At 44.8% G+C, this 12,209-nt stretch overlaps 1 protein-coding gene across 1 annotated transcript; it reads left to right on the plus strand.

The window, feature by feature from the left end:
• Positions 1-1,568: 1,568 nt before the first annotated feature.
• Positions 1,569-11,381, plus strand: gdf5 (growth differentiation factor 5). Its single transcript, XM_044182989.1, has 2 exons — positions 1,569-3,223; positions 9,651-11,381. The coding sequence occupies exons 1-2, from the start codon at positions 2,314-2,316 to the stop codon at positions 10,622-10,624; spliced, it is 1,884 nt and encodes a 627-aa protein (XP_044038924.1). The 5' UTR covers positions 1,569-2,313; the 3' UTR covers positions 10,625-11,381.
• The last annotated feature ends 828 nt before the right edge of the window (positions 11,382-12,209 follow it).

A 12,209-nucleotide genomic window follows, 5' to 3' on the forward strand; every position in this document is an offset into this window, starting at 1 on the left:
TGTCCTCCCAGGAAACACGACAGCAGCACGACATACGTTCACGTGACAGCGCCCTCTAGCGGCCGCAGTAGTTATGTCCATGAGGAGCAAAGGAGGAGGTCGGGTGACGTCACAGAGGCACAAAGTCCACAGAGGTCGGAGGTCGAGGGTGGATGCACGGTGCTTTAACACGGCAGGCCGCTGTTCATTTCAAGTTGCAAACCGACGTTGGTTTCCTTTTAACCGTGATCGTGATCTTTCCCTAACATTAACCAACCGTGTAAGACACACTCGCACAGTTTATAAATAATGCCGCTTATCATTTTATCTATTAACTTGACAGTTGAATTATATTTAGGCCTATATTTTATTTTTATTTTAAAAACGTTTTGCTGTGTTTCAAAGCCTAAACTTTTGGTCAATCATTAAATCACTAAATCGTTTATTGGTCTAAAACTATACTTTAACTAAAATCCAAAACTGACCCGGTTTGGGTGAATATACTGCAGCACTGATGCAATGCTGACCTGACCCAGTACGAATGGCTTGTTATGGTCCAATGTTAGTGCTATTTTATTACATTGCTGTTGGGTTGTTTACCCAAATTAAATCATTTTGAGCCAGTGTTAGACACAGCAATCTTTCACCTGCCACACAAAACTATACGAGATTCAAAGCAGCAAAGGATACATATATTATTAACAATCAGCGACAAAAAGTGATGCGTAACAGGCCGTAACCGTATTTTTTAGTTTGGGTAAATAAATTAACAGTAATATAAAAGTAATACTAACACTGGGTCAAAACTAAGCTACATTTAACTTGACAGTTCATGCATTATTACCTTATACCGTATTATCATCATCAACCGGTAAACCCACTTTGTACTTCACACTTATTTTATTTTATACTTATACCCACCTGGTACTTAATGTATCTGACCTGTATTATAATGTGTTATATGTTTTGCTCAGTACTTCTCTTCCTGTGTGCAGTGACGTGACAGCGAGCTGCTGTAGCAGAAGGGTTTCCCCTCGGGGATCAATAAAGTATTTCTGATTCTGATTCTGAAAACAACCCATTGCCTCGGGTGCGTTGGTGTTATATCGATCCAGTGATTTTTAGTAGTCAAATTTAAATATATTAAGTATAAAAATACTGGAATCAGCCTTTAAAATACCCATCATGTGTAATTTTTTTTAAAATTAAACTCCCCTCAGGTTGCTAAAGAGGGCATGACCTCATAACGATGAGTGCTTTTACTTCTGATAAGCAAAGTTAATTCCGTACTTTTAATAACCTTTTCAGTGCAGGACATTTACTTGTTTTTAAAGTGTGGTATTGCTACTTTCACCTAAATAAAGTATCTGAATACTTCTTCCAACACTTGAGTTTGGTACCTGTGTGGCTACCCTGACATCACCTGACACCCCTCTCACCTTTTTGTGTGGAGAAAGTGGAAGCCTAGAAAAACTGCTTCAAATGACATAATGCAAAGGTTTTCTTTTCTCTTTTCTTTTCTGGGGGGGGGCTGTTTTGTTTTGTGCCATTTTGTGTCACAGCTTGAGTGAGTCATTGGTGGAAAAGAGGGGAGGAAGATTTGAGAAGAAATATTGCTGTTAAATGAGTTTGGACAGCATGACATCACGGGGTAATTAAAACGCAGCTTTCTGGAATTCCGTTTCCAATTCCTGCGCTCAGGTTTGCTGCTGGAGGATTTTATTTTTTTTCAAACACCTGCAGGTTGGTGTGTGAGTGAAATATTTTCACTGGACGGAGTTCAAACTTTGAAGGGAAAGAGAGAGAGAGAGAGAGAGAGAGAGAGAGAGAGAGAGAGAGAGAGAGAGAGACGGAGGCAGCGGCATTACGCCATTCTTGCCTCTCTTGGAAAAAAGTGGGATTTAAAGAAGTTTCTTACAAGATATCCAGCAGAATCGTGCCGTGGAGGGTTTAACGCAAGTCCACTGTTTCTCAGCCTTTTCTTGGATTTCTGCACTTCTATCACAGACAGGATCTCTGCGGCACTATGGTTCTTACAGATGACGGATGGGAGGATAAGGCTTTGCAGGATTTGTTTCTTCAACTTATAAAACTCAGTTATAGTCCACATCTTTGCTTTTACAACCTCGCATATGTCTATAGTCTATTTCAGACGGGAGAGGCACTTTTTATTCATTTCTCCTCTGGCAGAGCGCAGAGTAAACTCAGAGGATGAAAGACTCGGACCGAACAGGACTGCTGCCTCTTCTTTTTTTAAACAAACAGGTCAATTCATTCTGAACAGACTGCGGTTTATTACAATGACGGCCTGGCAAAAGGCAAAAGGGCTTTAGGATGAAAGTTGTGAAGCGTCTTTCTCTTCTGCTGAGCTTCTGGACTCTCATTTACCTGCATCCCGTCCTGGGTTCACTCAGCCGGACCAGACCAACCGAGCCCCACCACCACCGGCTTGGAGAGGCAGCGGAGCGCACGGCAGGCGGCGGCGAAGGAGAGCAAACCCACGGGAGAACCGGCGGAGGAATCGGTGGGTCCACACCAGCCGCGGGCAGGCAACCGGCGACCGCTTCTGGGACGTGGAAACCCTCACCGGTGAGTCCGGCGAGGATTACTCGGATCCGCGCAGGTCCGCCGTTAATCAAGGGTGAAACGACTGTTGTTAAAAGCAAACTTACCGCAGCAACATCTGCGTCCTCATCCCTGGCACTGCGCAGCGGGGCCGTGCCGGTAAACCGTGCACAGCTGCAGCAGCAGCAACGGGACAGAGCAGTCAGCCTAGGGCGCAAAGAGGCTGCGCGCTCCTGGCTGCCCGGCGGGGATGTTCACATTAACGCGCACGCTCCCGCGGCTTTTAGCGCACATGCAGCGGGGAAAGGAGTCGGGACTGCGGCTGCTGGTGGAAGGGGCGGCTCACCGGGGAAACATTTTGAGAAAGTTGCTTCCAGAGCGAGTGCAGCTGCTCCGGTGCGCACCGGGCCTCCCCACAGGGCCATCGGTGCGCAAAAGCAGCAGCAGCAGCAGCAGCAGCAGCAGCAGCAGCACGCGGGTCCGGTGGCGCAGCGGGGAGCCAGCAACAAGGCCCCGAAACTGAGCGACCGGGAAGCGCATCACAAACAGCCGCTGGTTACTCCTCACGACTACATGCTGTCGCTGTACTGGTCTCTCTCCACCGGGGACCTCAACAGCAGCGCTCTGCATGAAGCCGGTCTGGCCAACACCATCACCAGCTTCGTGGATAAAGGACAAGGTAAACACGACCTGCTCTGAACCAGGTCTTCTCTCTTTCCATGCGCGTTCAGTTCTGTTCCTGACGCCGCGTGACTCCAGAGATGCAGCGTTTTAAATCACGTTTAACTCCCACAAACAACACACGCTTCTGTAGTTATTCTGAATTTTAAAATCTTCCAACTTCAACTGAACAGAAATGAAAATAATTCGTGTTGAAATTCATTGAACCTACAAAGACAATGTGAGAGATCTTTTTTTGTTTAAGGAAAAACAAGGCACAGCAGATTGAATTCTCAAAAAATATCTTTAAATATCACTAATTCGGAATATTACTGAAGTACAAACCCTTTCTGGTGATATACAGATATAAACCCTGTTTAATGTCGATGGACTCTTTGCTGCAGTCAATCATATCTCCACTGCCTCAGCATTAAAGGAAATCCATGTTAATAGTATATGTATATACTAATATTTCCCCCCAGGACATTTGGCAGCATTACAGACAACAGTGAAGCAGTATATCACTTAATGATTATTTTTCCTTGGGTTTGAAATCAATGTTGGCCATTGATGTTATTTGGAGTAGGCTACAAGGTGCAGAGACGCAGTAGTGCTGATTAACTGAAGTATTAATCAGAAAGTTTGACAAAAGAAGGTGCACAACAGGAGCTGGTGCAGGATCCAGGGAAAGAGCCCATGTGAGAGGAGAGTGCTGAGCGAGAGGAACCAAAGCCCGTGAATGAGGAGGAACTATAGAGGACGTGATGTGTGGTTTCTGGACCGGGAGTGTGGAAGACAGGGCTGCTGAGTGTGGAGAGGGCTGGGAGATCTGAGGGAGGGGACTGGAGGTCAAACACCAGTCTGGAGGTTACTGGAGGAGGGCGGCGCTGGAAACAGGGCTGTAAATTGTCTAAATGTACACATGCCTGTGTTCGGGAGTCCATGAGGTAAGAGAGTTAGAGCATCTGGAGGGGGAGTCAGGGAGGTCAGCCACTCGTATACACGAATGATGGGAAAAGATATGACTCTGTTACTCATAACTGTGCTGGAGCTGACTTCAAAGCTGCAGGAAGCTTCTGCAAGCTGAGTGAGCTATCACACATCTAAATGTCACTAGTGTGTGTGTGTTAAAGGAGCAGTTCAACATTTTGGGAAATATGCTCATTGGCTTTCTTGCCCGAGAGTTAGATGAGAAGATTGCTGCCAATCTAAATATGTATATATATATATATATATATATATATATATATGTAGCTGGAGCCAGCAGCCAGTTAGCTCAGCTTAGCTTAGCTTAGCGTAAAGACGGGGGGAAACAGCTAGCCTGGCTCTGTCCTAATGCAACAAAATCCACCATTTAACACCTGTAACACTCACTAATTAACACATTATATGTGGTTTGTTTAATCCATGCAAAACCAAAGTGTAAATATGTCAAGTTGTGGTTTTATAGGGGAGCTGTGTCCCGGACTATTTCTAACTACATACCGAAACTCTACATTTTTAATCTGTTAAATTTTTGAACAGATTAAAAAACGAGATGTACGCTAACGTGTTAATTAGTGAGCTTTAGAGGTGCTGCCAGGTGGAATTTATTACTTTTGGGTAGAGCCGAGCTAGCTGTTTCCCCCTGTTTCCAGTCTTTATGCTAAGCTAAGCTAACAGGCTGCCGGCCATAGCTTCATATTTGCCATACAAACACGAGAGTGGCATCGATCAAGCTTCTCATGTAACTCTCAGCAACTCTTGGCGTATTCCTTTAAAGGCCCTGTAAACCTATTTTCTCAATTTCCAGCCATCTGCGCTGTCCTGATTAAGAAGATTAGCTGAGGTTTTGACTGTTAAACTCTTCAACCTCAGGATTTTTAACCTTGACTGCTTCTTATTCAGCCACAAATATTTAATATTAGAGAGAAATATTTTGAATTTGAAACCAAGTGTCCGGGGGCTTTAATCTCTGGGGCATGCCCGTGCAAATGCATGTAGGTGTGTATATTTATACTTATGGATTTATGTGTGTGTGCTGTTGCATTTTGGTTTCTGTATGTGCATATGTGTCTGTGTGTGTGTGTGCATTTCTAACCATCTGGTTGGTCATTGGCAGCACTGCTGCTTTCGGTGATATACGGCCTCAGGAGGGTAAATAAACACTCCTCACAGCCACAAGTAGGGTGGCCCCCCTGTGTAATGTTATCTTTACGGTGTAAAACTGTTTAAAACAATGTTTAAATGACCAGAGTTTAATATTTCTAGCCCTGCTAAAGGTTTACATTTCAAGCACTTAATGTACTTTTAATTTGGGCTTTATTTGTTTAGTGTGTCCTCAGCAAATCGCCGGTGACCTCCTCCGCATGTTGAGGGGGTGAGCGAAGGTGTAACTGATGGCCTGACACATCTCTTCCCCCTCACTTGTTCACATGAACTCATTTCCCCTTTTCTTTCTGTCTTTCTGTCTCTTTCTTTGCCTTTCTTCCTCTCCCCTCATTTGCCACATGTTGCTAAGATGCCAGCTAAATCTCATATTACACATTACAGTTACATGGTAGTCAAATGAAACACATAAACAATAAAACTTACATCTGTGCATGTATTTCTATGCACTTAAAGACTGTAGACTGTAGTGTTTTTTTAGCACAAAACAGGAAAAAGAGTTTTAAGAATGCTTTAATAGCGCGGTGGATTTATTGAATGGTCTTATATCTTTCAACAAAGGCATCCTCTGTACAAGAGTCTGAAAAGGTGTTTTTTAATCTTTAGTTTGGGGGATTTTCATGCTTTGAGTTTAGAAGGAAAGAAACCGGAAACAAAACGAAGGAAGGACATCACCACGAACACATCCTCCGAAATGATCACACAGGTGAATCAACAGCTCTCTAAATCAACAAAAACGGAACATTATAACTTACAACTTCTTGAATTTCACATGCTGATGGTTCACATCTCTGCAACCTTATGCCCGCTCACTTCTTCACACGAGTCACTTCCACCCTACCACCCCTATGCACCCCTATTCTCCTCACTAATGGTAAATGATGCTAAGGACACACTCTGTCCATTGGACCTGCTTGGGCTATTCCATCCCCACCATGGCTATTCACACCTACAGAGATCCTACAGACCTCACTGGGTACCAGACTCTTCCATCATCCTTTGCCTCCAACCGGCTTTTTATCGTGACAAGATCAGCTCTGCTACAGACACTACAAAATTATTTTCCACCTTCAAAAGCCCCCTTTACCCCCCACCTCCTCCACCAGTGACCTCTCTCTCGGCTGATTTATATGACGCCTAACCACGATGCATCTCCTCCGATTAAGGGTGCGTCACTTACTGCATTTGAGAGGAGTTTCCCCTCGGGGATCAATAAAGTATTTCTGATTTCTGATTTCTCCCTCTCACTGAGGCAGACGTCTCCGAACTTCTGCTCTCGAGTCTTCCCACCACTTGTCCTCCGGACCTTGTTCCCTCCAAGTTCTTTCAAGCCATCTCACCCACAATCACGCCTGTGATCACGCACATGATGGCAGGCCCAAGTCACCCTGTTGTTGAAAAAGCCAACCCGAAAAGTTGAAAACTACAGGCCGCTCTCACTACTACCCTTCCTATCCAAAGTTTTAGATCAGGCAGGTTTCACCCAAGTCTCAGACTTCCTCTCTCAAAATAATCTACTTGATCCAAACCAATCTGGTACCAAGAGCAGCCATTCCACTTAAACTGCACAGCTATCAGTCAGGTCAGCGAGAAGGGATGCCCAGTCATCAGTTCTCATCTCGCTGGACCCGTCGTCAGCCTTTGGTACCGTGAATCACCAAATCCTCCTGTCCACCCTATCCGAACGAGGCATCTCTGGTACAGCACAACCGTGGTTTGAGTCCTACCTGACAGAGCGATCACTCAAAGTGGGATGGCAAGGAGAAGAGTCCAAGCATCACTGTCTTTCTACTGGGGTACCACAAGGATCTGTCCTTGGTCCCCTACTCTTCTCAATATACACCACCTCCCTTCGTCTGATTTTCCGCTCACATGGTTTTTCTTACCACTGCTATGCTGATGATACCCAGCTCTGTCCTTCCCGCCAGACGACCTGACTGTCTCAGCACGGATCTCAGCCTGCCTTAAGGTTATCTCAAACTAAATGATGGGACGTCACCTTCTACTAAAATCTCTCTCAGATTGAACTCCTGCTGATCCCTGCCAGTCCTTCTGTTCGGCACAACATTAGTATCCAGCTCAGCTCAGCCTTGCTCTCAACAACGAAATCTGAAAACTTTCACTGAGCATGTTGCGTCTGTCATGTCACGTCACACTATGTAGCTTCAGAAAGATCAGGCCCTATCTGCCTGAGTATGCCGCTCAACTCCTCATGCAGTCACTGGTTATCTCTCAGCTTGACTACTGTAACACACTTCTGGCAGGGCTGCCAGCATGCACAGTAAAACCTCTGTGAATGGTCCAAAATGCAGAAGTGTGTCTGGTCTTCAACCAGCCAAAGACAGCTCGTGTCACTCCACTTTTCATTACCCTCCACTGGCTCCCTGTTGCTGCTCGCATTAAGTTCATATCACTAATGCTCACCTACAGAGTGGCCACCAGCACATTACCTACCCAGCTGAACTCCCTCATTCAGGGTTATGAGCATTCTCGTTCACTACGATCTGCAAATGAACGACGACTAGTCCTACCTTCACTGTGAAGCAATCCAGCCTCTTCTCCTGTGTGCTCCCTCGGTGGTGGTCAGCAGAATCACTTTCTGTCTTGAAAATAACCCGAAGACCTATATCTTCTGAGAGTACTTACTCAGCTAATACACTCTTTCTCTCTCTCCATCTCTCAATCCTTCTCTAGCTCTTTTTCCAATAAAAGTAATTTGTTGGGCACTTAGATGTTACTTCATGCACCTGCAAGTCTTGTGGAACTTGAGTCAGGTGGAACATGAACCGAGTGTTGAGGTTCTTGTTCTCGAAGGCTTCTCCTTGATCTACTGTTGGATTGCATCTCACTTGTTTGTCGCTTTGGATAAAAGCATCTGCCAAATGAATAAATGTTAATGTAAAACCTTCCTGAAGGGAGGATGTATTGCAGGACTGTTGTATTAGACTGCATTTGTCTTAGCTAGGTGTACCTAATAACTGAGTGTATATACTGATTACTTAGCAAAAGCAAATTTTAATTTCAGTTTGACTTTAAAGACTGCACCTGAGAGTTCATGTAAACTCACGTCTTGCAAACAGTTTAATGTTTACTGTTTTAAAAGTATGTGACAGTTTGTGAAATCACATTCCTCTCAGTTTGAGCTTTAATCAGATCTTCCACAGAGAAGCGCCAGGATGTGTGTGTGTGTTGTCGACGGTTTGTTTCCTCTACAGCAGATGCTGGTTAACTGTCTATCGGCAGTGAATAGCTGCAGGTCCATAATAACAGGCCTGTTTACAGTCCAATGTGGTCTCCCTGTCTGGTTCTAATGTACTTTTCAATGCATGCTAAAGTCCTGGATAGGAAAGAGGGGGAATGACGTGAGAAGAAGTGAGCAGAGTGGAGAGATCTGCTGCTGCTGTGTGTGTGTCTGTGTGTGTGTGTGTGTGTGTGTGCTTTAGTGGATTTCGTTGCTGGATTTCATTTGGACATGGAAGTTCACTGGTTTCCCTCACTGACAATAAAAGAAAACTTTACACACCATACCATTCAGTTCATTCCTCCTGATGTTTCTGTGCTTATGTATGAGTGTGTGACGTCTGTGTGTGTGTGTGCGTAAGCGTGTGTGTGTGTGTGTGTGTGTGTTAGCGTCTACCTGCAGAAGCGATATTGTCATGCTGTAAGGAAACGTGTAAATATTTTTGTTATTCCTGCCCTTGATTGTGTTGATCTCACATTTCTGCTTGTGGTATGTGTGTGCATTAGGGCTGCAACTAACGATTACTTTAATTACCAGTTAATCCACAAAGTATTTTTCTCGTTTAATCAATTAATCTTTTTGTCTTTAAAATGTCAGAAAACAGTGAAGAATGGGCGTCCATTATAACTTACCACAGCCCAAGGTGATATTATAAGATATTTAGTTTACTATCATGTATGACAAAGAAAAGCATGAAATCCTCACATCTGAGAATCTGGAACCAGCAAAAATGACATTATTATAAACGATTATTTGTTTAAAAGAAATTACAGATTAGTTTTCTGCAGCTGCAGCTCTAGTGTGTATGTAAGTCTTCATATGTCTGCCTTTGTGTGTGTATGTCTGTACAGCTATATGTGCATGCGTGTGTGTATTTACATGTTTGAGTCTTTGAACATGCACATGAACAACACTTCTTTCACCCCGGTCGTGTTTGCACCTGCGCTTTTTATGTGTCTACAAGTAATTTTACTTTTGCCCACGTCCGTGTGTTTTTGCCTTTCTGTCAGTTTGAACTCTTATTTCTGCGTCTTTGTATTTCTGTCCTCCCTCGCAGATGAGCGTGGGCCCCAGCTGAGACGGCAGAGGTATCACTTCAACGTCAGCTCTTTGGAACGAGACGGGCTCCTGGGGGCCGAACTACGCATCCTGAGGAAGCGTCTGTCTGACCCTCGCAGAGCCTCAATGGGATCCACAGCCACTGACGGAGGGGGTGGAGGAGGCTTGTCCCCATGCCTGAAGCTATACACCTGCTCTTCAGGTAAACAACAGGCTGTTCTGCTCCAGACGAAAACCGTGGAGGATCTGCTCAGCGGAGGCGAATTCAGCAGCAAATGGGAAGTGTTTGACATTTGGAAGGTCTTCAAAGGCTTTAAAAACCAGCAGAACCAGCATTCCCAGCAGCTGTGCTTTGAACTTGAGGCCCTGGAGCACAGAGGCGGTCGCCCCATGGACCTGCGCACTCTGGGGTTCGCCCGACCCGGCAGGACCAACAAGGAAAAGGCCTTCTTCCTGGCGTTTGGCAAAAGCAAGAAGCGTGACCTTTTCTACAACGAGATCAAAGCGCGGTCAGGCCATGACAACAAAACCGTCTACGAATACCTGTTCACGCAGCGACGAATGCGCCGGGCTCCTGCTGCAAGGGGCGCTAAAAAACCACTGCAGCAGCCGCCACAGTCCCTCCCCCAACATCAGGTGGTGAAGACGCAGACGAGGCCGCGGTGTCACCGGAGACGACTCCATGTGAACTTCAAGGAGATGGGCTGGGACGACTGGATCATCGCGCCGCTGGATTACGAGGCCTTTCACTGCGACGGCGTCTGCGACTTCCCCATCCGCTCGCACCTCGAGCCGACCAACCACGCCATCATACAGACCCTGATGAACTCCATGGACCCAGAGTCGACGCCGCCCACCTGCTGCGTCCCGACACGACTCAGCCCAATCAGCATACTCTACATCGACTCTGCCAACAACGTCGTCTACAAGCAGTATGAGGACATGGTGGTGGAGTCGTGTGGTTGCAGGTAGCAAAGAAAGTTGAGAGAAAGAGAAAGAAAGACGGTGTCTGCCTTTCACTTTGAGAAAAGATGGATTTGTTTGTTAATATTATAATCAAACCTAAAATGGGAAGATCAACACTGAGAACAGTTCTCATTTGAGTTGACTGCGACCGAACTCACTGCTATGCAACAGCCATTACTCTTCACACTCAAGTGGACTATCAGACTGCATACCAAAGACTGTTACACACTGTTAAAGACTAAACAGAGAAAGATAAACTCATGGAGGTGATGCTCTTTAACGCCCACTCACTAAAACTTGTGTGTAATGTTGATGTTGGTGGCGATGAGCAAGATGCATCTGAGAGAAGCCAAAAACAACCAGATAACAGAGACACTTTTTTGGTTAAAGGTTCTGATTAAAAAAAAAGAGACTGCTCTCGAGTTAGACTCAAACCGATTTTTACTGCTTTTGTTTTCTCTCTTCAGATTTGTGTCTATGTCCTGATTGGTGTAAAAAGTTTGTGTGTAACAGAATATTGAAACATTAGTGAATTATACTCAGAAATGCCCTTTTTTCCAGCACTTCTCTGCCATTGTGCCTTTGCCCATTCAGATGTACGACGAAGAGTCATTTGTGTGCCTTGTACAGGACGTTTTTATGAAGCATGTAAAGAATTCCTGATGTATAAATACAGGCCAGTGATGAAGTGCTAATCTGACCTGCTCCAAATGTGGGAAAGTTGCATGAACTACTCTTCAATAAAAAATGTCTAATTGACTGAGCTCCAAACTCCTATCAGTCTGAACCTCTGCCCCCCCAGGCTCTGTAGACTAAACTATCAGAGGAATTTATAAGATCGTTAGATGCCAAGTCACAATTTAACCCGAGAATGACTGTGTTTGATTTGGAACATAAGTGTTTCTGTTCAAACTGCTGCAACTTGAAAGTTACAAGGAGTCAGGTGATAAAGATTAGTTAACAGGTATTAAAAAGGCGTTTCTTTCTCAGTTACTGTCTGCTAATGAATTGCAACCAGGAACTTGGATTTCTGTCTGTCATGTTCTACATCTCGGTTAATGTGATCATTACCCAGGATCTGTATCAAACACTCCCATTCCCCGTAGGCCGGAAAGGTAGCTGTGAACTTTGTAGTTTTGTCCTCCACAAGCGCGGTGGTCAGCTCGAATTCCCGGCAAAGTGTTCCTGGAAACGTCTCAAACCACTCCTGCAGCATATTAACCTTGTCTGCTGTCAGTTCACATGCTTATTATCTTTCAGCAAAATATTGCAAAATACAGTGTTTTTGGTCTCAATCCTCATGCATGACTATTAATTTGCTCTTCCACTGGACAGAAGAAGGTGGTTGAATCTTGAGTATTAAGTAAGTGGCATGCCTGGGAGCCAATCAGAAAGCTCTAATAGAAATTAAGACCAAGAAATGAGTAAGAGAAATGAGATACAGATAGGACAGAGCAGTTCTGACCAAGGGAAGCGCGTGAGGACTGTGCTAACCGACGCACAGCAGTATATGAAGCCTTCAGATGCTATTTGTGGGGTCTTCATTGCTTAGTTTGCCTGTTGTTTAAAAACAAAATGAAATATCTGTGTA

Source organism: Siniperca chuatsi, linkage group LG2 (genome assembly GCF_020085105.1).
Source record: "Siniperca chuatsi isolate FFG_IHB_CAS linkage group LG2, ASM2008510v1, whole genome shotgun sequence".
Lineage (NCBI taxonomy): Eukaryota > Metazoa > Chordata > Actinopteri > Centrarchiformes > Sinipercidae > Siniperca > Siniperca chuatsi.

Excerpts from the sequence above, each read along its gene's own strand:
- gdf5 (XM_044182989.1), top strand. The coding sequence starts at position 2,314 with ATGAAAGTTGTGAAGCGTCTTTCTCTTCTGCTGAGCTTCTGGACTCTC. Across the intron at positions 3,224-9,650 it reads CTTCGTGGATAAAGGACAAG|ATGAGCGTGGGCCCCAGCTG; the intron begins GTAAACACGACC and ends CCTCCCTCGCAG.